This window comes from Sceloporus undulatus, chromosome 2, assembly GCF_019175285.1.
Source record: "Sceloporus undulatus isolate JIND9_A2432 ecotype Alabama chromosome 2, SceUnd_v1.1, whole genome shotgun sequence".
Lineage (NCBI taxonomy): Eukaryota > Metazoa > Chordata > Lepidosauria > Squamata > Phrynosomatidae > Sceloporus > Sceloporus undulatus.
Genome location: NC_056523.1, coordinates 329,524,662 through 329,551,311, shown reverse-complemented (window position 1 = coordinate 329,551,311; position 26,650 = coordinate 329,524,662). Strand labels below are relative to the sequence as shown.

Genomic DNA, 26,650 nt, shown 5'->3' with positions numbered 1-26,650 from the left:
GATACTTTAGCTGGATATTTTTGCATTAAGCAGCAGGGTGGACTTGGTGGCATCTAGGACCACTTGCAACTCTATGATTCTATGTCCTGTGGTCAGGCTGATGTTCAGCTCACTGCTCTGGCTGCTTTTCAAAACATTGAAACGTGAAAATGAAGTGGAGGATGTAATTCTGAGACAATAGTCATTTCCTGGGTGGATCTTATACAAAAAGCCCCTTTGGAGACATGTGACCAGAAAACAGACCTTCAAAAGCAACTGGAGAAAGTGGACTTCACCAAAAAGGCAAGATTGGAAGAGCATTTGCAGATTAAAGATGCTGTTTTGGAAAACACATAGAAAATCCTGATCTTGCACCGGACTGTAATATGTGAGCTGTGTGCCACAAGTGGCACAGGCAGGCAGCGGGATTGATGGCATTGTGTAGACAGCTTGAAGACTCACAGCTCGCAACTTTTGGACTAAACAAACCAACGAGCAGCAAGCTTACACTATAATTGTCAAAGAAGGAGGGAAACAAGGGTAGATAATGAAAATAATTAGCATAACTGAAACAGAGACGTATCTAATTTTCAAAATATATGCATATGTATTAACAATATTGAATCTCAGTATTAAGAAGTCGAACAACAGTATACAAATAGGAAAAAAAACTATGCTGTATCCTTATAAATATCATAGATAGTCCAAACCAATAAGATAAACGTCCAAAGTGTTGGCAGTAAAATTATCCTGCTGTCTCACAGAACATATCTAATCCAAAATCTGGGAAAAATCATTGATGGTACTTGCAGTATAGAATGTTTCAATATTGCTGATGAAGACTTCTTGTGAGTCGAAACGGCCACATAGTACTCTGGAGGTAGCCGTCTTTCCACTTTTGAAAGCCTCTACTATTGAAAGAGATTGAAGGACATTGCTACCAGTAAAAGTTACATTATTTGTCTTCATGCTACCATACTGCAAGTACCATCAATGATTTTTCCCAGATTTTGGATTAGATATGTTTGGTGAGACAGCAGGATAATTTTACTGCCAACACTTTGGACATTTATCTTATTGGTCTGGACTATCTATATTTATAAGGATACAGCATAGTTTTTTCCTATTTGTATACTGTTGTTCGACTTATTGTTAATACATATGCATATATTTTGTAAATTAGATACCTCTCTGTTTCAGTTATTCTAATTATTTTCATTATCTACCCTTGTTTCCCTCCTTCTTTGACAACTTTTGGACTAAGTCAGTTGGGATTTCATTTACACAGCAGGCCTGAAGTGGCTTTTGAAATGTCCCAGTTTCTTTCTCCTCATCCACTTTCCCAGCTTATTTCAGCTGCTGCAAACTGAGCTCAAAGTGCAAAAGTGGTTTAACTTAGCAGTAAGGAGAGGAAGGAATCTTGCTCTTCCCAGTAGGTTCAGGCCAAAGCTAACTACTGCACCCTTTCCCAGCTTCTGTAGTCTTCCTCATTTATTGCTTCCATCTTGGCCACACTCTGATGTTGCTTGGCCACATTTGTCCCAGTTTTCATCTCTCAAATGTTGATGGGTATGTGATGCTATCAAGGAGACAATTGTGCTCTACTGCCAGCTGCCTGCCTTCCAAAGGATCAAAATGCTCCCAAGACATAGAAAGGTTAGATCCATAAAACAAACCAGTGTAGGAGGATTTTGCCACAGAATTTAGTTAGGACACAACCCATTTGCTACACTGGAGTATAGTGGGGTCACTTTATTTGGCGATTTTTAAACAGAGGCTAGATGACCATCTGTTGGAAGGGCTTTGTGTTTTCTTGCATGGCTGGATTGGATGGCTCTTGGGGTCTCTTCTAGGTCTGTGATTCTAGGGGCTCTTTCACACAATTACAGTATACCATTAGGACTCCACTTTAACAGCCATGGTTCCATCCTGTGGAATCCTGGGATTTGCTGTTTAGGGAGGGGCATTCAGAATTCTTTATCAGAGACCTCTAGTATGCCATCAAATTACAAATTCCAGGATTCCATAAGATGTAGCCACACAAAGTAGGATAATAGTGTTATAACTGTGTAGTGCAAAAGGACCCTAGTACAGAGGGGAGTATGCACAAAGAACTAGATGGCCATCTTTTAGTCCTCCTTCATGACCACCATTTGCCAAAGTGACATTCTGGTCATTTCCAATCAGTTTTTTTTTATTACTAAATTTTCAACTGATGAGAGGTGCAGCAAGGGGTTCTTGTATTAACCCTGATTGGAGATAATACAAGATTCCTCCACTCTCTGCTCATCCTGCTGAATATGGTGGTGAGCAGGATGTCAGATAAACCTTTCACCCTGGCCTGGTGTGATTTCTGAAGCCCAACAAAGTCAAACCTGGTTAATACCTGGAAGGGATGGAATATCAGGGATCTCTGGAAGGCTAGGGAAGGAGTCCTGCCTAAAACCCAGGACAGCCAGGGTTGCCACGGAATTGATAATACTGGACTAGGTGGACCAGTGGTGTGACTCATTATAAGGAAGTTTTCTCCAGCACGTTCTTAAACTGATGGGAAGTTCCTGGGTTACCTCCAGCCTCTTTGTTCCAAAATTACAACTGTGTTGTCACAGAAAATGAGCAGCTGTGGTGAAGTCTTACCCAACCAGCAAGCTACACCTGACTTCGAGGTCAGAGCTGCCTTTCTACCACCCACACCCTTAGTCACCAGCCAAAAATGCCCAGATTGCCTCTAGAAACTCCTGGCACCTCAATCGGCTCAGCTTCCAGAGTTCCTTGTAACAGACCTTGAAATATGGAGCAATCTTGTTCTTGGAGCTGCTGGTGCATTAAGTTGGCTTTTATTGAGAACAGGGGTGAGCAAACTGCGGCCTACATGTCAAATTTTCCCCCTTGGGGACTCTCAAAGTGCAGCACCCAAAGCCCCAAGATTTTTTATTTTTATTTTTGAGTGATTTTTCACCACCAAGAAAACAGTTTATAATGTTTCAGAGCCACTGCAAAATGCAGTGGTATTCCCTCCTCTCCAGTTGCTTGCTCCTGATTTACAGCAGGGTTGGAAATGCGGTTGGACTGGAACCCCCAACAACTTTTCCAGGATGAGGAATCCTGGGATTTGCAGTCCAGACAGCCAGTGTGATGTAGTGGTTTGAGCTTTGGGCAACAGCTCTGGACAGTGGAGATTCAAATCTTGGCCTCCAGAGCTCTTGCTTTGGGTGCTGTACTTTGAGGGTCCCCAAGGGGCCACATTTGGCTAGGGTTTGAATCCCTACTTGGCCATGGAAACCCATGCAGTGGCCTTAGGTAAGTCACACGTTCTCAAACTCAGAGGAAGGCAAAGACAAATCACCTCTAAACCAATCTTGCCAAGGAAACCCTGAGATAGGAGCTGGAAATGACTTGAAGGTACACGGCAACAAAAGTTTGATAATTACGATCCCCCTGCCCCATTTACCAGTATAAATGTGCTTCTTCCGAAGCATTTTTGGTGAAAATGCAATGTTTTCATGGAACTTGGATTAGGGTTAGGGTCTTGGGGGAGTTTCTGTGTGTCTGATGTGGCTCAAGGACCCTTCCATTGGCAGCACGTAACCCTGGCCCACAGGATTCCCACCTCTTTTCAAGGATTAGGAAGGTAAATCTGTTTCCCAGCCATTCCTTTCTCTAAAAGGATGCTTCCCAGGCACTCCCTATGTTTTTCATAGGTATTTAATTTTATATTAGGTGAATGGGGATCAAGAGAGCACAGCCCTGTTGCTCCACAATTCCTTTTTGCTCCTTGGAGAGTTATGGCAAAATTTACTCCAGAGAAGGATAGGAGTTCTGCCCTCAGCTAGCCCAAATGGCTGGATATGTTTGGCATGAAAGCAGAGTCTGCAGGCTTTCAAAATAAATACTTAAAAAATAAATAATGTGGTCCTCTCACTGCGAATCCAGCCAGACTGTGGGAGGCTTTTCCACCTGTTAGACATAGACAGAAGCCATCAGTGATGCTGATGTGGAAGTCACCAATGGACAGTTAAAGCCATGCTCCTCATCTCCTTGAAGAACTTCCAGCTTGCAGGGGATTCTTGGAAGTCACCCCTATTTGGCCTTTTTGGGAGGGGGGTGTCTGGGATGGCAGCTTCTTTTTCAGAACTGGAGTTTTGTTTTTGCTCTTGAACACCTTGTTGGGGTCCAGCTTGTTAACAAACTGATCTGCTTCCTCTGAGAGCTGTTCGGTGTTGATGGTGATTGGTTTGTACATGTTGAACCATTGCTGGGGGAAGAAATCAAAACAGGAATTAAAATTGAGAAGCAGGCTAGGTATTTTAGGTCAGGGTGGTCTCAAAATTAGAATTTGGAGGTTATGGTTTCTGGGATTATAAATCCTAGAATTCTCCAGACAGCAGGGCCACTGTGATCCAAAATAGTAACTTTTCTAAGCTTTTCTCAGAAATGGGATGATGTCCTAGAACTTATCTTGAGAGTACTTCAGTATGCATAAGCAAATAATTCTCCTCCCACAGCAAACACACAGAAAGACATCCACTTACTGCTTTCAGCCCCTCACAATACTTAACATATTATGTTTACTATGCATCACATACACAGCCATACTTTACTTTAATCTATCTAATACTTGCAACATGATTATTTCCCTAAAATTCTATTAACAGTGTGATGTGGCAACTAAAAAAGCCAATGCAATTCTAGGCTGCATCAACTGGAATATAATGTTGAGACTGGGGGAATAGTTCTACTCCATTCTTTTCTGGACAGATCTCACCTGGAATCCTGTGTCCAGTCCTGGGCACCACAATTCAAGAAGGAAATTGAGAAGCTGGAGCATGTCTAGAGGAGGATAGCCAAAATGGTGAAGGGTCTGGAAACCATCAAGCCCTATGAGAAGAGACTTAGGGAGCAGGGTATGTTTAGCCTCGAGAATAGAAGGTTAAGAGGTGACATGATACCCATATTTAAATAGTTGAAGGGATGTCATATTGAAGATGGAGCCAGCTTGTTTTCTGCTGCTCCAGAGACTAGGATCTGGAACAATGGATGCAAGCTCCAGGAAAAGGGACTCCATCCAAACATTAGGAAGACCGCCCTGACAGTAAGAGCTGTTTGACAGTGGAATACACTGCCTCCAAGTATGGTGGAGTCTCTTTCTTTGGAGGTTTTTAAACAGAGTCTGGATGGCCATCTGTCAGGAATTCTTTGAGTGCATGGCAGAATGGGGTTGGACTGGATGGTCCTTGGAGACTCTTCCAACTCTAGGTTTTTAGGATTTTATGGCCCCATACAGACTGGCCAAAATAAAGCAGCTTCGGGTCACTTTGGAGGTATGCTGTTTCAATAATGCATGCGTTCTAAGAGTACAGAAGCTGCGCCAAAGTCATGATCTAGTCCTAAGGACTAGAGCACAGCTTTGGTGCAGCTTCCGGACTTGCAGTACGCATGCATCATTGAAACAGCATACCTCCAAAGTGACTTGAAGCAGCTTTATTTTGGCCAGTCTCTATGGGGCCTTATGCATCTCTCCCTCTCTCCCTGTGTACTTGGACAATAAACACAACGTCTTGTTCTCTAAACCACTGTGATAGTTTGCCAAAAAGAAGAAACTAAGGAAGATGCAATGGGACTAAGATGGTTCTATAAAGCTCTGGGTCTTGGCCTATCTCTGAAGGCCCAGCAGCTGTGTTTGCCATTCCTGAGATCTTTGTGGACCACAGACTACAACTCTCCCAATTTTTCCTTTTTGCCAGTATTTTCAGCACCCCCCCCCCCAAAAAAAATCTCCAGACGAATTATATTTAGAGGGCAAAACCTGCCTGTTAGAGGCTTCTCAGGGTATGATTTGCCATTTAGGATTTTTTAATTTTATTTTATTTATATAGTGCCATTAGTTTAAATGAAGCTTTACAAGTAAAGCAACAACAAGAAACAGCCAGCATTGCCAAAGGCATACAATCTAAAACACACATGCACTCACACATGAAAGGAGTAATACAAATATAAAACTATGCAATACAATTGTCAAACAAATTATCCAGACAGAAGTTCATAAAGCAATGCAATATAATATAAAGCAAACTGACAAGTACATATAATCAAAATATACAAGATGATAAAACTGCCTTGTTTTAATTTCTCAAAGGGTTTAATATGCTTTTGGTGTGTGTTTGAACATTTTTTCCACGTAGTGCCCTGTGATCCCATGATATACAACAGGAAATAAATATTTCAGTAAATAAGAGTTGATGTAGAGCTCATGAAAACTGAATGGGAAAGAGAAGAAGAGGAGCCTTCCCAGGCATTGCATAATTGTCGCTTGCTGTTTGGTGTTCTTTTGTTGTCTGTTTATCAAACCATTTCCTGTATTGCTATGTACTGTATATGCATTATCTTACTTGAGAGTATGTATTTTCCCTGGAAAATGATTAACCATCCATTATGAAGCCAAGCCCTCCCTTCAGTCCATCTGCCTTGGTCCAGGCCTCGGAGGTAGAGAGGAACTGCTGGACCTCTTACCCTTTCCCTCCACCACTCCCTTCTCCTTCTGTGTCATGTCTCTTTAGATTGTAAGCCCGAGGGCAGGGAACCGTCTAACTAAAAAGATTGTATGTACAGTGCTGTGTAAATTTACAGCGCTTCATAAATAAAGGTTAATAATAATAGGCTACAAGAGAATGCAGGTCTTGTGGATAGGTTGGATGTATCTACACTGCAGAATTATAGTAGTTTGACACCACTGTGGAGTCCTAGGATTTGTGGTTTGGTGAGGCAGGTGGTTTACAATCGGTAAGCCAATTGCCTCCAACAAGCTGATTACAGTACTCATTTTACCAATCTACAAAAGGATGGAAGGCTAAGTCAATCTTGGAGCTCTTGGATTGAACTCATAACATTGTGGCTGTAGTACTGGCATTTAACCACTGTGCCACCAGGGCTCCCTGGAAACCTCACCAAACTACAAATCCCAGGACTTCACATGATGGAGCTATGACAGTTAAAGTGGTGTCAAACTGCTGCAATTCTGCAGTGTGGGTACATCCTAGGGACAATCTATCCTGGTGCATGGAAGAAGAGCAGCACACTTAATATTTTAGTTAGAATCAACGTTTTTCTTAATTTTGATTAAGGTACATTATGTTTATCATAAACAAGCACCAAACTCTGCCAGAGAGGAAGTCATTGTATATCGTTTAGTATGATTCTATGTGATGTTGTGTTACTTCTGTATGATGTTATGTTTTATAAACATATTGTTTATTATAAACAACAAAAGAAGAAGAGCACTGGAGGAGGACAGGAAATTCTCTCTGGGTCTGGGATGAATAAGCACTAGCCCCATCCCTGACCTGGGTGTAGTTCTTGGTTCCAAAGGCTGTCCTGACAGAAGGAAGGCTCCTCTCACTCTGCCAAGTCCAACTTTGCCTGCCAAAATCCACTGCTTATCTGATAAGGCTGCTATGAACCTGCAATAAAAATGCTACACGTGGGGAAGAATGGGGGTGGTGCCATGGGGTGATGACCCATCTTAAGGTCTGGGCAGCTGACTAGCTATCTGCCGTGGGAGGGCAGGGTGTGGGGCTCAACCAGGCATGCAGACTGAGAAGCAAAACCATAAACAGGCCAGGCTCAGATGACACTGATCTCACGTGCAAACTCTGGCTGACCCCATTAAGAGACAATTATATCCTTTAGATGTTCCTCTTCTTGGCAGGGAACTGGATAAAAATGCTCTGACTGTAACATGATAATACTGTAGAATCATAGGACTAGTGCTGCAAGAGGCAGCAAGGGCCATCTAATACTGCCGTGCAAGAAAAAACACCAAAAGGCCTCCCAAAAGATGGCCATTTAACTTGTTAGAAGACCTTTGAAGATGGGCAGTCCACCACCCTTTGAGGCAGTCCATGTGACTATCAAACAACACTTACCATCAAGAAGTTCTTCCTAAAGTTTAGGAAGAATCTCTTTTCTTGTAATTTGAATCTACTGTTTTGTGTTCTAGTCTGTAAAACAGCAGAAAAACAAGCTGGTCCCATCTTTTACATGACATCCCTTCAGATATTTTATAGATGGTTATCATGTCACTTCTCAGTTTTCTCGTCTCCAAAGAAAACATATCCACCTCCTTAAGATGTTCTTCACAGGGCTTGGTTTCCAGATCTTTCACCATGTCGGTCATGTTCCTCTGAACATGTTCCAGCTTGTCAATATCCTTTTTGAACTGAACACAGTATTCCAGATGAAGTCTATCCAAACCAGAGTGGAACTATTACTTCTGTCAATTTGGACACCATACTCTCTTTGATGCAGCTAAGAATTGCATTGACTTTTTTGGCTGCCACATCACACTGTTGGCTCATGTTTTCCTTTTGGTCTACTAAGATGGCTAGATCCTTTTCATGCGTCCTGCTTTCAAGCCAGGTGTCACTCACACTATATCTGCACATTTCATTTTTCCTGCCTAAGTGTAGAATTCTACATTTATCCCTGCTGAAATTTATGTTGTTAGTTTTGGCCCAGTTCTCCAATCTGTCAAAATCATTATATAATATCATACAGTAACACTTTCTGGTTTTCTGATATATTATGAGCAGGAGCACCGGTAATCTATGTTACAGAAATGTTTTCATGAGAAAATCCAGATTTTTTGGGACTTAATAAAAGTTGTGCAAATGAGTGGGCATTTTATGCACTTTTTATTTTGCACAGTGTAACTCAGTGATCTCTCTTTGCTCCATTTTAATCTGTGTTCTCTCTCTCTTTTTAACAGAGGTATTTAATAGAGATACACGGTTATTTAACAGGTTGTCTTAAGCTATTTTAACAACCAATGCACTTGCCACCAGGGGCTGGCTGGATCCCATGCAAATAAAATTTATGTAAATAAAACACTCATGCCAGTGAGGCAGGGAAGGTAGTGCTCTAAGTGTCCTGGCTAATGTGTGGATTTTCCCCTCCCATGCCTCAGAAAGACAAACCAAAACAGTTTAACTAAAGCTTGGTATTTATCGAATGCTTTCTGTACTCAAAACACTTCACACCCATGAGTACAAAGCCTTTTACAGGCAGCTTTGGGAATGTTCTAAGGATGGGAAGAATATTTTCGGCAACAGCAAGTGACTTCTGTGTCACTTGGACCAGTTCCCTCCCCTCTGTTTTGGGATGGGGGGGCATATGATTCCCATTGTGCTATAGAATCTTTTTGAGGTGGATTTTTTAAAAGTTGCAGTTTGGGAATTGTCTATAAGGGTTAAGGAGTTGGTGCTACTCCCATGTGGCCCACAGATCAGAAGATTAATAAAATCAAAGAATTGGAAGGAACCTTAATGGATATTTAGTCAAATCCATGTAGCCCCCTGAGGGGTGTCAATTCAAACTCCATAGTTTTTGTGGTTTTTTGGGCTATCCAAACTCTGTTTAAAATCCTTCAATGAAAAAAAAAGTCTACCAGCCTCTGAGGCAGTCTATTTCCCTATTGAACTGCCCTTACCATTTGGAAGTTCTTCTTAATGTTTAGTGGGAATCTTTTTTATTTTTTTGAATCCAATGATTGAAATTCTAGTCTCTGGAGCAACAAAAAACATCTTCTACATGATATCCCCCCAGATACAGTACTGTAAGATGGAGGCGTCATGTCACCTCTCAGTCTTCACACCCATGCTACTAGTAGATCAGCAACATTATTGCAAGATGAGAAAACTGAGGCTGGAAATTGCACAGAACAACTTAGTAACCTTGTAGAAGAACTGGGATCAGAACTGGGGACTTCCTGATACACAACTCTCAAACTTTCAGATTCTGTATTAGCTGTCATTATTTGCAGATGTGACACTTCTTAGTCAGCTCTGTCTACCTTTCTAGAAGACATGCTTAGGTTTTCAATATTTCTAAGGGAGATGGGCAGGATGGGGCCATAGGAAAGTAGGACAGGCTACTGTTATTCACTTTCTCACCTTAGCCTGTGGGCTGATGCCGTAGCTGGTGAAGGCATATTGCCACTGTGGGAGACCAAGGTGGGTGATCAGAAGCCGGTAGTAAGCGGTGAAGCTTTTGGTCAGAAAATGCCAGTAGAGGGCCCGGTCCAGGAACCAGATCTCAGACGCTGGACTGACAACTGGAAGTAAAATGAAGGAAGAGAAAGCAGTGAGTACAACCACAGGCCAAGAACAAGACAGTCCCACATTTCAAGATAAGGTAGTACTTCTTGAACTGTAGCTTTCCAGCTGTTTTCGAAGTTTCAACTTCATGTTGCCCTTGCAATCTTGGTTGGGAATTCTGGGAGTTGAAGTCCAAAACTTCTGAAGGACCAATAGTTGAGAACCACTGTAAGCAGAACCTATGAGTTTCAGGCTGATTTATGCCTCCAAGGGAATACTTTCCCTTTAAATACTGGGATGGGAATCATGCAGCCCTCTGGATGGTCTGCGAATACAACTCCTTGGATTTCTCACACATTGACTTTGCTGGCTAGGGCTGCTGAGAAATATAGTTCTATCACATCTGGATTACTGTGTGATTCCCAATCCAGCTCTAAAGGAAAGGTGACTAATGCATCACCAGGCTAACAACAACAAAAGAGGCAAAGTATGTGTGTGGGCTTGGGGAGGAAGGCAAACTGGAACCCAAAGCCAGGTATAGCTTGATTAGGTAAGAATGCTGCATCTGGAATTTTGGAAGAAAAACTGCACGCCTTCAAGGAGCAGAAACATTCTTCCCATGTGTTCAGGAATATACTGTATGAAACTCTCTTTTAAAGAGCCAGCCATTGGTCCATCCAGCCCAATGTGGTCAGTTCTGATAGCTAGCCATGGTTCTCCAGGGTATCAGGCATGATACTTTCCGAGAGTACAGCAAGTACCTTTAGTCTTGCTTGTTTTTAAAATTAAGAGGATGAATGGGGCAGCAGTGGAATCCTGCTATTATCTCTGATCAGAGTTAATGCAGGGGTTTTCTTTATTGGTCTCCTCACCCTCAGTCCAGAGGAGATCTCTTCACAGAGAGTGGGATGGAACTCAGGGTCCTGCTCTCCACAGAGCAACTGGTAGTGCGAATTCATGAGGAGGGAGGGCCACATGCTGTCAAGGAAGAGACTGGATGAGCTGAGCCCTGCACAACATCACCTGACCCACTGGATTCTTCATGAGGGGTGTGTGTGTGTGTGTGTGGGGGGGCAATTTGGCCCTCCTCCCTCTTTGTTCTTTCTGAAAGGAAAAACCCTAATTTCTGTCTTTGCAGGAGCAAAGTTAACCCTCTCCTTTCTGTTTCCTCTTTCCAAAGGCAAAATCCCAGGGCTGGTGGGGGTTTCTGTCTTTGGAAGGAGCAAAGTTAAACCCCGATCCTTCCCCTTTGCTCTTTCCAAAGGCAAAACCTCATATAAAGTGTGCCTGCGTTATACGTGGACGCACTATACGCGGCTTTCAGCATATGCTGAAAGCCGTGAGGGAGCTGTGCAAGGGGTGGGGCATCCCATTTAGATGAATGGGGCGTGCGCCACCACGCCGCCATCACATTCATAAGCCCCATTACTTTCAATGGGGCTCAAGCATACATGGTTTTTTTTACGTGGGGGTCCGCATGTAAAGGGTGGGGGGGCAGAGGGAAAATGTTTGAAAACCACTACACTATGCTGGCTCCCTAAAGAAGATTTTTTGTTATTGTTGTATGTCTTCAAATTATTTTTGATTTATGGAGACCCTATCATGGGGTTTTCTTGGCAAGCTTCATCAGAGGGTGTCTCCCATTACTATGGTCTGAGTCTGAAAGAGTGTGACTCTCTCAGATCATCCAGTGGGTTTAACATGGCTGAGTTGGGATTTGAATCATGATCTCCAGAATCGTAGTCCAACACTCAAACCACTACACTATGCTAGCCTTCCAAGTGCTAAATCCTGTGCTTTAACTGGTTCAGCACCCTGGACAGCTCCTTCAAATCTAGTCAAAACCTAGAATGGATTCTCTATTTCACTGACACTGGAGCCGTCAGCTGCTTCTGTCTCTCTGAATGTGTATGTGTTTGTATTTAACAAGCAGAGTGGCTCAAAAACATCCAGCTCCTGGCTACTGATGCCTATCCACCTACCTGGCTTGGTGTTCTTGTACACAAGGCAGACCTTCCCATTCCCTCCGCATGGGTCTAATTCAAATATCAGGCTACGGGAGTCCAAGTGAGGCTTCTTTGGCTGCTCCTTGTTCCCTTTCAAAGAAAAAGCCAACAAAAGAGACCTTCACTCAAAAGCTTCTGGTCAGAGGATGAGGAAAATGCAGAACCATTGGTTCATGGGAGGTTCAGGTTACAGAGGGACATGCAAGAACAAGATAAGAGCTGTTTGATGGTGGAAGACTTTGCCTTGGAGCGTGGTAGAGTCTCCTTCTTTGGAGGCTTTTAAGCAGAGGCTGGATGGTCATTTGTCAGGAGTGCTTTGGGCTTGCATGGCAGGGGGTTGGATTGGATGGCACTTGGGGTCTCCGCCAAATCTATTATTCTAATGTCTGATCATTCGGGGGAAAAGACAAAACCCAAGACTGCCCATGGCTAAGAGGGGGCCATACCTCCTTCTTCATCAGTATCCTCCAAGTCAGCAAGAGTGGGAGCATTGGGCAAGGCATAGACTGAGGACGATCCAAGACGGGTCAACCTAGAGATGCTATTGATGGTCATGGAGCCCAAGGGCATGGGATTATCTGGAAGAGACAGTCAAAATATATTAGTCCATAATTCTATGGGAGCACAGAAGATCTGCAGAGGGTGGTCACAGATACAGAACATCTCTTTTTTATTCCTATTTCTTTTCTTCCTGCCTTTTTTTAAAGCAAGTTTCTAGCCCACAAATCTGGAAAATTGTGTGTGAAAATATATGACAGTGGTGCTCACCTTTGCTGAGGTATAGTTGGGGGAGGGAGACATTATTACAAAACACAGTAAAACAAAAAAGCAGAGCATACCCCATTAAAAAACCTTTGACCCAGACTAGTTAAAATCTGAAGGCCTGTTTCAGTAGAAAAGACTTCGCCTGCTGGTAAAGTCAGAGCAGAGAGAGGGCCAACTGGGCTTTCTTTGGGAGGGATTTCAGTAGCATCGGTGCAGCAACCAGGAAGACACTCTGCCATGTTCCTCACCAGATGAGCCTGTAACTAGTTATATCCAAGTCTGGGAAATCTTTCCTTTATCAATGTGAGATTTTCAAAGATTGGACATAACTAGTTACAGCTTATCTGGTGAGGAACATGGGAGAGGTGAAAGCAAACTCCCTCTGAACAAATTCTGCCAAGAAAACCCCATGATAGGGTAGTTAGAAATGACTTGAAGACACACAACAACAACAAAGTAAAGAAAAAGAGACATGAAGCACATGGGAAAGGGGCAGGATAAGCTTACCATCAAACTTGACACTCCAGGACATATGGAAACCATCGGTCATCAAATAGAAATTCTTCAAATCCTCAGGCAGGACACAGGCATTTTTCTAAAAGCAAGGGGAAGGGTGGAAGGAAAGGCATCATTTTAAATTGTTTTAACAGTTTTTAAATTATGTGCTTTAAAGGGATAAATGGTTTTTTTTTTAGTCTTTTACAGTTATTACTGTTATTTACTGCCTTAAACTGATTTTATCATATACTGTCTTGAGATCTTTGGATATAGAATGGGTATTTATTTATTTACTTATTTGATTTATAACCCTCCATCTACCAAAATCGGAATGGGTAAAGATTGGGCTGGGAGCCTTGAGGCCAGTCCCATAAGAATGGCTCGTCATGGGGTTGGAAGGAAGAACAATCCTGGAAGAAAGAGAGTGTTTAGTTTTATGGGTGAAAGGGGTGTCAGCCACTCAAAATTTGAATTGCTCAGTGCTTTAATTATACTTTGCTAATGCTGGTCCTTCTGTCCTGACAACATAAGTCTGCTGTGAGTATCTTTAAGTTTCTGAGTAAAGTTTTCATGTTTTACAACTGAAGCTTGAATTTCTGAACTGAAGTGATCTTGTACATGACAATAATATGAATATAATTTTTAAAAGACCCAATCCTTGCTTTTTAAAATAACAAAATGTGCCTGACCACGACTGCCTGCATTTGTGCCTATTCTGTGTTACTCGTTTATTTGTGCAGGTCTACACTGGCTGGAATACTCCAGGATGCTCTCAGAATATTCTGGATCTAAATATGCCCCTTATTTGCTCTGTTTTGCTGTGGGTTTTTGGTTCTTGCAGCTGCCTTACCACATGGTCCTATTGGTTACCCGGAGCTGCTGCTGAGGTCAAAATGAGGCACTCAGCCATGCTATCCATGCTAGGCATCTTGTTCTGACCTCAGCAGCGGTGCCGGGTGGCTCACAGGTATTGTAAGTGAAGGCAGCCACTGTCATTATTGCAAAGAGAGCCAAAAACCCACAGCAAAAGGTAAGTTATTTAAATGTGGGTTAGGGGTAGGAAGAACTGAATTGGGTGTGGGCACTGTGAAGATAGTCTGCACCCTATTTGGGATTTTGGCCCTAAGCTGTGTAAACAGGACACAGTTAGTCTACAGTGAATTTGGGATAATTTGTCCATGTAAACAAACCCTTCTTCTACCTTTGTCTAAATACAGACTGTAAATTCCTTTGGGCAGGGGGCTGGCATTTTTTTGCTGCTGGGACTCCCTGAAAAAAGGAACAGAGCTATCATCTGCGCTACACATCTTCCCCCCTTCTTCCTGGGACTTCCCTCCTTTGTCTGCTCAGTTGGAAGGGAGAGGAATCTGGACAAATCGGTTTTGCTTGTGAAACTTTTTTTTGTAAAATTTTGCATGCAACAGTAGTGAAATGTCACCTAGCATGGAATGGCAATAAGACTGACACAGACTCACAGGCTCACACATGATCTGATGAAATTGTGGGGTACCTGGCCTTTTGAATGGGGGACCCTTTTGGCCATACAGTCAGCCCTCCATATCCACAGATTTTTTACCCATGGATTCAACTATCCATGGTTTGAAATATATATATATATATATATTAAAAAGCAAACCTTGATTTCACCATTTTATATAAGGAACACTATTCTATTATGCTGTGTATCAAGGGACCGCTGTATTAGAACAGGAGTGAGAATCATGTGGCTCTCAAAAAGTTGTTAGACTGTATATCCCAGCATTCCTCAACACTGGCTGTGCTAATAGGGCTGCTAGGAGTTGCAGTCCAACAACATCTGGAGGGTTGCATGATTCCCATCACATGGGACTTTCCGCTCTGATTCAGGAATGGAAAAGAGAAAATGATCATTGCTAGAAATGCTTTTATGATAACTCAGTAAAAGAACAACATCTGGCTTTCTAGAGTGACTGCATGTTTCTACTCTCTAGAAGAGATTTATTAGTGGAAATGTCTGTCATCTCAAAATCCTGGGCCCAACATAGGTTTAGTTTGCAGTCTGGGGATTCCTTGGTGAAAAAGAGCAGCCTGGATGCCATTTCAAGGGCATTCTTGGGATGGAAGGCTAAAACACCCTGAGCAAATGACCTGCAGAGCAAAGAGGTCCAAATTAAGCATCTGCCAGGCATCTCTGGCACTCGAGGGACAAAGAGGCCACTCACAGACATTCCTCAACCAGAACTAGAGTTTGCCCTTGTATTGCTATTTTAATGGTTTGATGCAGCTCTATGTTTTAAACTTTAAAGAGGTCCTCCAAGAAGTCGAACCCTCTTACCTCTAATGAGTGAGCACTTTCAGCAAGCCCTTTAAAAATTCAATTTAAAAAAATCTGGATTAAAAAAATCTGGAGAGGTCTCACAGAGCCCTCCCAAACTTCAGAGCCACCTGGCGCCATGATGCATCTTCCACTATTAGACAGGTATACCCACCAGCCTTTTACAGATAAAAAGTGGGATGTGTGGTCAAGCAACTTCAGAGTGTGGTCAAGAGGGCAGAAGTTATATATCTTGAAAAACAGACAAGCTGGAGAGACTGCAGTAGTTTGCTTTTGACCCAGCCTACTGAGAAAGGCAAGACTCCACCTCCTCATCTCTCCTCCTTTCTGTTGAGTTAACTGAATGCAAATTACTTTTATACAGTACTTTGAATTCAGTGTGCAGCAGTTGAAGTATGCTGAGGACAAAGGGGGAAAGTGGGAGGAGGAGAGAGAAGCTGGGGCATTTTAAAAGCAGGTTAAAAATGGGATGGCAGAGAATTAATTGGGATTGTTCCCTGCCAATCTGAAGCAGTTGGAAGGTAGGGGATGTGCTTCCAACATATCTCTTATATCTATTTCCATGATCACAAAAACCATTGTCTTTCATCAATTCTTTGTTTGCCCCTGAGTTTGTTATGCATCTGGGCTTCAAAGATTTGTCCCATCATCTAATCTGTTCCATAGGGCATTGTTTCCCAACCCCCCTCTGCATTCTTCTAGGGTTGAGTCAAGTCTGATCCCTTGCCCTGTTGCATCTATAGCTTTCAACTAATTGAGGCCACTCTGTTTGGATTTGTGACAACCTGCTGGCTGAGCTGCCTGATGTCACATTCTTGCATCCTGAATTATATGCCCTGAAAATTCTGCTATCTAAATAAACAACCGGCCAAACACACAGCAGTCAGTAGAGGCAAGAGGAAGAGTAACTTGCACAAAGCAGGGATGCAGAAAACGCAGTATACCAGCTGGTGAGATTTTCCCCTCTTTCTTCCATTATGCCAGAATTCCAGGCCAAAATTAACTTGGAAAGGGAGCATTTCTAAATATCCTTTAGGAGGAATAACTGAGAATACTTAACATACTTGTATGTACAGATGTACCTCAGTTAACAAAGTAGGAGTGTTTCTAGACATTACTTCTTTAATAGAGAATATGGTACCAGAGGTAGAAATAATATGGGGGGGGGAGCTAAGGATAGGTTCCTATAGCACAAAAAGAAGAGCATCTTTCACAATGATTTTACTTAAAACTATTTGCACATGTGAAATGAAACAACCAGATCAACTATTTTATTTATTATTAAATATATAAGGCTTGTGTAAGTAAACAAAAACACTTGGGGCCTTTTAGAGCCAATTTGAAAGCTTCTTCTAAAATGTGTCATGGGATAATTTTTGTTTTCACCAGATTCCACTTATCTTATGATTTCCATTTTGGTCTATACATCTATGCTGTTTTAATATGCTGGGGGTAGCTGGTGAGATAGGCTTATCTATCTTCCCCTTTTCTCTCTTTTGCATGCTCAGTAATGGATTCTGCAGGAAGCTGTTGCTTATCCCCTGTTTTAAGCAGGCAGACATGGCTAGAAGGACTGATAAGAGCAGAATCCCATTCTTTCCCAGTTCAAGCTTTATTGCATTGTTTTCTGTGGACACACTGCTGTGACCCATCACTGAAAGACTGGGTTTCTCCAGTCATGATCCAGCCAAGCCCATCCCTCTTTTCTGGAACCCAGTATGGCTCACTTTGTATCTCTAGTTACGATGGACTCCCTTCATACTGTAAGTCAACATAAGAATTCACTCTGTGGGCTGACTTTAGCGATTTGCCTTGCAATATTTTGATGAAGCAATTTTAACAGGATATTGAAAACATATGTGGATTGCTGGTGACATCTAGTGGGACAAGACAAAAATGCTGGAGAGGAACAATGGTGGCCAAGGCTGCATCTACACTGCAGAGTTAATGCATTTTGACACTGCTTTAACTCCCATGACTCAAAGCTATGGAATTCTGGTACTGGTAGTTTGGTGAGATGTTTAGCCTTCTCTGTCACAGAGCTCTAGTGCCCCAACAAACTATAAATCCCAGAATTGCATAGGATGGAGGCATGACAGTTAAAGCCGTGTCAAACTGCATTAAATCTGCAGTGTGGAAGCACCCCAGCTTCCTTGGAAGATGAGATGTGCATGCTAATATGTTTCAGAATACACAAGAAAAGGGGAAGGGGAATATTTATTTAAGACTGTGGGCTGTCATGAATTTCAATGCACTCCTTTGGATAAATGGATGGAATGTGATATTCAAGTCCCAGGTATTAAGCACAGTGACACAGTTGTGTGGGTGGGAAACAGAGTGTATTATCATAAGGAAAGATGCAAATTGTGACAACCTTTTGCAGGTTCATAGCCTGTGTTTTAATTTTCCTCTTTCTGTATGCCATTACACCCTGTGACTACATCACTATGCTTAAAATACTGGTGGTTGGATTTTTGCACTCCATCAATGCAGCTGACGAAGCAGATTGAAATCCACAAGAGATCATGCCAATATAAACTAGTTAGTCCTAAACTGTCACTAGATTCCTCTTCACCTGCTATTCCCTTTCAATGATTTCAGATGAGAGCCATACCCCAAACTTCCTTCAACACTAGGAGGAGGAAAGGGGAATACACATCCACCCACCCACTCTCCCTTAAACACACGCTACCTGTTCCCATGAAACAATGGCATGGCGCTCAGCCGGTTCCTTCTCTACAAATGTCACTTCAGAAACTCCTGGAGAAGCTTCTGCAAAAAGAAGACCAGAGATTAAGATACATAGTCCACTGGTGGAAGAGGGAGGTCAATAAAAATGGCCAGACTAGGGTTGCCAGGTTGTGAGATTTCAGAGGTAACACCCAAGATGTGATAGGGAGTGACCTCTGGTCATATTACAACAGGTGACCTCTGGCAAAGTCATTATGTATGGTATATTAACCATCATCCACAGCTGCATTGAAGACCTAAATAACGTACCTCAAAGGCACTAGATGCCAGCTGATCTTGGAAGCTAAGAAGGTCAGCCCTGGTTAGTACTTGGATGGGACACTGTCAATGATACCAGGTGCTGTAGGCTATATTTCAGATGAAGGAACTGGCTAAGCCGCCCCTGCATACTCCTTGAGTAAGAAAACCCTATGAAATTCATGGGGTCACCATAAATTGATAGGTAACTTGAAGGTGTGCACAGACACAGACAGTTGCACCAAAACACAATTATAGCATTTAATTCCCTCGAACTGCCATAGAATCGTGGAACTGGTAATTTGGGGGAAGGAGCTAGAGTTCTCTGGATAAAAATTCTAAATCTCTCTCTGTAAACTGAAAATCCCAGGATTCCACAGGACGCAGCATTGTGGTTAAAGTGGAGTCATAGTGCTATAATTCCAAAGTGTGAAATGGCCCTAGGTCTCTTTCAAGCACTTATAGCTCTTTGGTCCCACTTTTAACTGCATTGGTTGCTTCCTACAGAATCCTGGGATTGGTGTTTTGTGATGTATTTAGAATCTTCTATCAGAGAGCTTTTGTTGCTTCAACAAAATTCATGATAACATAGGAGCAAGCCGTTATAGGTAAAATATTGTCAGATGGCTGCAACTAAACAGTGTGAAGGATGCCTAAGTGCTACCAAGAAACCAAAGGGCTATCAGTGAGCACTGTGAAAAGGCCCTAGGTCTCTTTCTCACTACACAAATGTTGCGCTTTTTACTACAGGAACCATCCTTGCATTGAGGAATAGCGCTATAATTCTGCAGCGTAAATGAACGCCGGTGCTGAAGGGTGAGGAGAGGAACCGAACTGGAAAAGGGTTCCCATGTTGATCCATGGTAAAAATTCAGGACCTTGGACAGGTAACCTGGAAACCAAACTGAGATCTAGCTTGAGCAGATTTGTTTGCCTTTTATTAGTAGAACAGACCCCCCAGAACTAAGCAGGTATTCACAGAGCCACTGTAATGCCATATTGAAAGCAACAGGCCCCCTTGCTTCCACTCTTCCCCAGAGTTTCAGGACAAAAGCAGGCTGTTAGACAGGGCGGCTGTGAGAAAGAATCCACTGTACCTAATATTGCAAAAAATGTCCAGCTGGCCAACTTCCCAGGAACGAGTTTTACAGACCCTCACTGTTTTCGGAGTTGAACCTTTTTCCTTGCAGACTTTTCCCACTGACCTAACTATTGCTTGTACCTACGTGCCAATCAACCTGCTTTAGCTCATGTGAGACTGATTCCCATGAGATCATACAAGTTTGGCTATGATCAATAAAGCAGTTTGGTGTGTCTCCTGGCAGGGCCCTCTTGGATCAATGGTATTAATTGGTTGTAAACGCCTTCTTTGGCTGATTCAGGGTCCACCAGCATTAACACATTTTAAGGTGAGCCAGGTAGAGTTCTAGTTGTTCCAGAATGTGCCTAACAGTACAAGAAAAAAGGGAAAGTGCACGCACACACACACGCGCGCACACAGAGTTTTCAAGTATGCAAAGGGATCTTGTTGTGCCGTTGAGACTTTGAGTGAAAGATGTTGTAGCATTAGCTTTCCTAGATTTGGTCTACTTCCTTAGTTGTAGATGCAGCCCAGATCTACAAAAGCTTATGCCACAATTTATGGAAAAAGAAATGGAAATTTTGAGGCGGAAATCGATAAACTTTAGTCTCAAAGGTGCAACAAGATCCCTTTACATACTGATAGTCCAGACTAACAGGGCTATAGCTCTGAAATCCTTTCAAGGCAACCCTGATATTCCCTCCATTAAACCTCAGGATCAGGCTGAGAGACCTGGTAACCCTAAACTAAATCTTTGCTGTACAAATTCAAAGGCCAGTCTGCTGCGACTGATAAAGCTCTTTCAAAGCATCAAACAAGGATTGTTTTCCTAGATTTGATAACCAAGACATCTCAGAGCTTGGAAATGCTACTTTTTTGAACCTTGACTCATGGCTGTGTGGGCTGGGGGATTCTGGGAGATCCGATCAGGAACGTAATGTTCCCAAATTCCATGACAGCTTTATCTAGTAAAGCCAAGAAGTGCACAGGAATTGAACAAGGTGGCAAGACTATTTGCCATCAGTTGGGAGTGCTTTGATCGTGTATCCCTGCATGCAGGGAGTTAGGTTGGATGTGGTCTCTTCCAATTCTCTGTTTTATGAATCAGGGATCTGGTGCATTATGAGAACTTTTGTTTGTTGAACAGTGTTGCCTCTGATTGATTTTAATCTACTGTATATGTACATAGATAGAGGTGGGACTATTGCTGCCAGGCAGCAGAAATTCTTTTCTCACAGGAAGAGACTCAAAGGAAGCTAGAGAAGAAACATAGAGGGTGTATCCACACTGCAGAAATAGAGCAGTATGACACCACCTTCACTGCCATGACTCAGTGCTGTGGAATTCTGGAATTTGTAGTTTTGTGCAATATTTAGCCTTCCCTGTCAAAGAGGTCTGGTGCCCCACCAAACTAAAAATCCAAGGATTCCACAGCATTGAGCCATCCAAGTTAAAGTGGTGTCAAACTGCTTTATTTTTGCTGTGTGGCAGCAGCCAAAGTGGGCACCCACAGCAAAAGAGGAGGAAGGGGGAAGCATTTGGGTCTATAGATTCCCTCAAGTTCGATTGAAGTACCTGGAACTCATAAGATGGGAAAATGAAAATGGATGCTGGTTAAGCTGCTTCCATCTAGTTTAGACCCAGGTGTAAATTTTATACTAGGAACCTTTCTCATGCCCTCCAACATTTCACAAATGAAAATAGGGACAGTTTTTTGGGCTATGTGGCCATGTTCTAGAAGAGTTTCTTCCTGATGTTTCGCCAGCATCTGTGGCTGGCATCTTCAGAGAAATGCTGGCGAAACGTTAGGAATAAACTCTTCTAGAACATGGCCACATAGCCCGAAAAACCCACAAAAAACTATGGATGCTGGCCATGAAAGCCTTTGACTTAAAATAGGGATACATGTGGCCAAGCAACTTCAAAATGTGGTCAAGATGGCAAATGTTATCAATAAGGAAAAATATACAATCTAAAACAGGCTGTAGCAGTTTGATCATCCGGAGACATGGGGCGCGGGGTTATCAGTACACTGATGACACCCAAATAGTTTTCTCTATGTCTCTGACTGATGCAGTGACTGGGGATGGCATCTCTCCTCTTGTGGCCTGTCTGGAGTCAGTAATGGACTGGATGAGGGAAGACCGACTCAGTCTGAATCCAGAGAAAACGGAAGTGCTCGTGATAGGTTCCCCTGGCCCGGGGATGGCGGTGATTCCACCTGTCCTGAACGGGATCACGCTTCCTGTGAAGGACTCTGTATGCAGTCTGGGGGTGCTCCTTGACTCGTCGCTCCACCTTACATCTCAGGTGGATGCAACGGTCAGGAGTACCTGTTATCAGCTTCGGCTGATGTGCCAGCTGCGTCCCTACCTGGGCCGGAGGGACCTTGAAACTGTAGTACATGCTCTGGTAACCTCTCGCTTGGACTTCTGCAATGCGCTCTACATTGGGCAACCCTTGTACCATACCCGGAAGCTACAATTAGTGCAGAATATGGCAGCCAGACTGGTTACTGATACACCCAGAGCCAGTCACATAACACCAGTGCTTAAAGGACTGCACTGGCTGCCTATTTGCTTCCGGGCGCAATACAAGGTGTTGGTTATTACCTATAAAGCCCTAAATGGCTTGGGCCCAGGATACCTTGAGGTCCCGCACCCTCAGAACATCTGGGCAGCAGTTATTGAGGGTTCCAGGGGCCAGACTTGTCTCCACGTCCAGGAGGTCTTTCACCATCTCGGCCCCGACCCTCTGGAATTCTCTACCCAACGAGCTCCGCTCGGCCACCTCCCTAGCCCAGTTCAAAAAGGGGCTGAAGACCTTTCTGTTTAAACTTGCATTCCCCGATATAGGCCCCAACTAGCTTTTTCCCCACCTCTACGTCAGCAGTGGCAAGCTGGCCTGAATTGTTTTAATTGTTTTTAATGTATTTGTATTTGCTTTTTGCTTTATTGTATTTGTAATTTTGTATTTTTAAAATGTTGTACACCGCCCTGGTTATATAGAAGGGCGGTATATAAATAAAATTTTTATTTATTATTATTATTATTGTTAGGAGATTTTTACTGTACTGTGTAATATTGCTGATGTAATGGATATTTTAGTGTATTGCTTGAGTATTGGATTGTTTTGTATTATATTGTATGCTACTGTGAACCGCTTTGATCAGACGGAAAAGCGGTATACAAATAAAAATTTTATTTATTATTATTATTTATTTAAGCCTCCTGGGCAGGGCAGGATTCTGTCCCCTCCTTGCAAACTACTTATCTACTTTGAACTTGGTTTGCAGTAACTGAAGTAAGTGGAGGACAAAAGGGGAAAGTGGGAAGAAGGGAGAGAAATGGGGACTTTTAAAAGCAGTTGAAAAAGTGGAATGACTTAGGCTTAACTGGGACCATTCCTGCCAAATCAGGACAAATGGGAGTATATGTATTGTTCCTCTGCTGAACCTTACAGCAATTCATTCACATGCAATTTTGCATGTTTTAAATTGAGATTTTGCAGATGTGAGTTGTTGCCTGTGTGTTTGTGAGGCAGGATAGAAACATTCAAACGAAACAGAATTCAGACAGCTGGGTGTAAGAATTTTTGAGGTGCTAATTTTAGTTACATCTTTACAACAGGCTGATTACATGGAACATCCCAGCTTGACTTTCTGAGCTTCTTTCTCATCTAAGCACCAACATATTCGTTTCATGTTAGAGGAAGAAAATAGCAGTGTGGGAAAGTACAGTGGGGAGATGTCTAGGGGCAAACGCCAGGTCTGTTCGGATGAAAATGGAGGTGCAGATCGCTATCTGAACCTCAGCCTTTGGAAACTCTTTGAACCATCAAAAGTAAAAATGGGGGAAATCCTGTTAGGTCATTTAGTTCAAACCCTTTCGCTCTCCTTGGGTTCACGCCTAAATCATTTAGTTCCAGCCTTGATTCAAAATATATATCTCCTTTATGTAATGGCCAATCTTCCAAGAGGCTTTCCTCTCTGCAAGTTTCACGAAGGGCATTTAACCATCTGGTAAATTATAAACAGAATAAATTTGGCTCTTCCGAGATCAAAGGGAAAGCAGGCAAGCTTGGACAGGGGGAGATTGAATATTGTGTGAGTCACATGAAGGTGTCGAAGGATGAGTGAACGGCAGGTTCTTAAGGGGTCTGAACCAAATCCTAGATCAAACAGCCAGAATGTTAGATGAAATATATTCTGGGGGCTAAAAGGAGATAACGTATAGCAGAGAGACACATGCAGTGTGGGAAAGACAGGTATTAATATAAGAAGTTAACATTATCTGTCCATTTCCTAGTCTACTTTTTGGGCACTTGCACCTTAGACAAGAGTCCAGCATGTCCATACAGTATGTATGCAGCATCCATCAGTGCTTGGGGAATGTGTGGCCCACCATGTTGTCAGGCTGTATGTTCCACTGGCCAGAACAGCCAACATTGAGAAGTGATAGGACCTGCAATACATACATACATATATATATTTGACAGCCAGCATGGTTTAGTTGTTTGAGGTTTGGATTAGGACTCTGGAGACCAGGGTTTTATTCCCCACTCAGCCATGGAAATCCACTAGACAACTTTGGGCAAGCCACACTCTCTTAGCCTCATAGGAAGGCAATGCCAAACTATTGGCCAACATGGTTGAGGCTTCTGGGAGCTGAAGTCCAAAATCTCTTAAAGAGCACAGTTTGGGGACCACTGCCCTAAAGGTTCAGCACTTTGGGGAGGCCCTTAAACACAATCTGGATTAAAAAACCTGAAGCTGCCCCCAACAACAGAGCCACCAGCTGCCATAATGCATCCTTCACTATTGGTCACCCACCAACATTTCATAGATAAAACCGGGATAAGTGTGGCTGAGCAACTTCAGAGTGTGGTCAAGAGGGCAGAAGTTATGAACCTGGAAGAGGAGAGAAGCTGGGAGAGACAGCAGCAGTTTGCTTTTGCCTAGGCCTCTTGGGAAGGACAAGATGCTGTCTCACGTCTCCTTTCTCCCCACTGAGTTAACTGAGTCACTGTACATACTTGACTATAAGTCGGTCTCATGTATAAGTCGAGGGCAGGTTTTGGGGCCACAATTATGAATAGGACCTGTGACTACGTTGAGGGTAAAACCTAGGGTCATGTAACAAAGGATCTAAAGGACGAAGTAAAGGAAAATGATGCCCAAAAAGTTACGAAATCCCAGCAGGTATAACAGTTTGTAATGGTTGGATAGATGAGAAAGTAGAATCATAGAATCGTAGAGTTGGAGGAGACCGCAAGGGCCATCCAGTCCAACCCCATTCTGCCATGCAGGAACTCTCAATCAAAGCATCCCCATTGACAGATGGCCATCCAGCCTCTGCTTAAAGACCTGCAAAGAAGGAGACTCCACTACACTCCAAGGGAGTTTGTTCCACTGTCGAACAGCCCTTACTATCTGGAAGTTCTTCCTAATGTGGAGCTGGAATCTCTCTTCCTGGAGCTTGCATCCATTGCTCTGGGTCCTAGTCTCTGGAACAGCAGAAAACAAGCTTGCTCCCTCCTCAATATGACATCCCTTCAAGTATTTCAACAGGTCTCTCATATCACCTCTTAACCTTCTCTTCTCCAGGCTTAACATCCCCAGCTCCCTCAGTCGTTCCTCATAGGGCAAGGTTTCCAGACCCTTCACCATTTTGGTCACCCTCCTTTGGACACATGGCTCCAGTTTCTCCACATCCTTTTTGAATTGTGGTACCCAGAACTGGACACACTATTATTCCAGGTGGGGCCTGACCAGAGCAGAACAGAGGGGCACTATTCCTTCCCTTGATCTAGGCCAGTGGTTCTCAACATTCCCAATGCCGCCACCCTTTAATACAGATCCTCATGTGGCGGTGACCCCCAAACGATGGTCTCGGTTCCTAAGACCATTGGAAATGTGTGTTTTTCAATGGTCTTAGGCGACTCCTGTGAAAGGGTCCAAAGGGGCTGCGACCCACTGGTTGAGAACTGATAATCTAGACCAGGGGTAGGCAACCCTTTTGAGCCGGGGGCCGGGTTGTTGGCCCTCAGACAATTGGGGGGCCGAAGCCAAAAAATAAATAATTAAATACAGTAATTAAAAAAAAATTAAATAAATAAATAAACCGGGACAAAAGTAGGAAAAATTTTTCAAATGGAGGGCACTTTTTAAATAAAAAATGGAGGACACGTGAAAAAATTTGCTGCTTTTTTAAAAAATGTTAAGATAAATGCATGTTTGTGAGGCTTCTATAGACAATTGCCCCACCATGCCCCTCGCACGAGACGCCAAAGGCCCCAGCAGCAATTGGCAGCAGGACCGGGCTGGGGCTGGTCCCAAGGCCTCGCCGGGCCGCATCCGGCCCGCGGGCCGCAGGTTGCCTACCCCTGATCTAGACACCCCACTTCTATCAACGCAGCTTCGAATCGCATTGGCCTTTTTAGCTGCTGCGTCACACCGCTGGCTCACGTTCCACTTTCAGTCTCCTAGGACTCCGAAGCCGAAAGCAAAGCGGGAAGAGACAGAAGCTGGGACATTTTAAAAGCAGGCGAGGAGATGGGAAGGCAGAGGGTTGATTTGGACTCTCCCTGCCTCCAAAAGGAAAGCTTAAGGCCTTTGGGACTCCTTGCCACTTGACCCTGGCAAAGGCTGGGCCCTGGGGCCTTGGAGACTGGGCTTCCAGGGCTGGCTTCCTCTTCTTCCCTGCCAAACCTCCAGGGCCTTACCTAGGAAGCGGGCCACCCCCAGAGTGAGCTTGTCCAGGTAAGGCTTGACGCTGCTGCTGCTGCTGCCGCTCCTTGACAGCTTTTCCTCCATCCTTTCCTTTTACTGTACTTCCCTTCCTTTCCTCTCCTTCCAGCACCAAACCAAACAACGCGAAGCAAAAAAAGCCCAAACTGGACCTCTTTTGTCCCTTTTCCCTCCCCGTAG

At 43.3% G+C, this 26,650-nt stretch overlaps 1 protein-coding gene across 2 annotated transcripts; it reads right to left on the bottom strand.

Annotated features, from left to right (window-relative positions):
- Positions 1-1,711: 1,711 nt before the first annotated feature.
- TPGS2 (tubulin polyglutamylase complex subunit 2) lies at positions 1,712-26,650 on the bottom strand. Of its 2 annotated transcripts, XM_042454301.1 has the most exons (8): positions 26,446-26,650; positions 18,346-18,425; positions 13,349-13,436; positions 12,523-12,654; positions 12,053-12,166; positions 9,927-10,087; positions 4,745-4,809; positions 1,712-4,234 (listed from the first exon to the last, which is right to left on the bottom strand). In XM_042454301.1, the coding sequence occupies exons 1-8, from the start codon at positions 26,534-26,536 to the stop codon at positions 4,108-4,110; spliced, it is 858 nt and encodes a 285-aa protein (XP_042310235.1). In that variant the 5' UTR covers positions 26,537-26,650; the 3' UTR covers positions 1,712-4,107. The 2 variants fall into 2 exon arrangements, with proteins under 2 accessions (XP_042310235.1, XP_042310234.1); XM_042454300.1 differs by lacking the exon at positions 4,745-4,809 and having other exon boundaries at positions 26,446-26,637.

Excerpts from the sequence above, each read along its gene's own strand:
- TPGS2 (XM_042454300.1), bottom strand. The coding sequence starts at position 26,536 with ATGGAGGAAAAGCTGTCAAGGAGCGGCAGCAGCAGCAGCAGCGTCAAG. Across the intron at positions 12,167-12,522 it reads GGATACTGATGAAGAAGGAG|GGAACAAGGAGCAGCCAAAG; the intron begins GTATGGCCCCCT and ends TTTCTTTGAAAG. Across the intron at positions 4,235-9,926 it reads GCATCAGCCCACAGGCTAAG|CAATGGTTCAACATGTACAA; the intron begins GTGAGAAAGTGA and ends TTCTTCCCCCAG.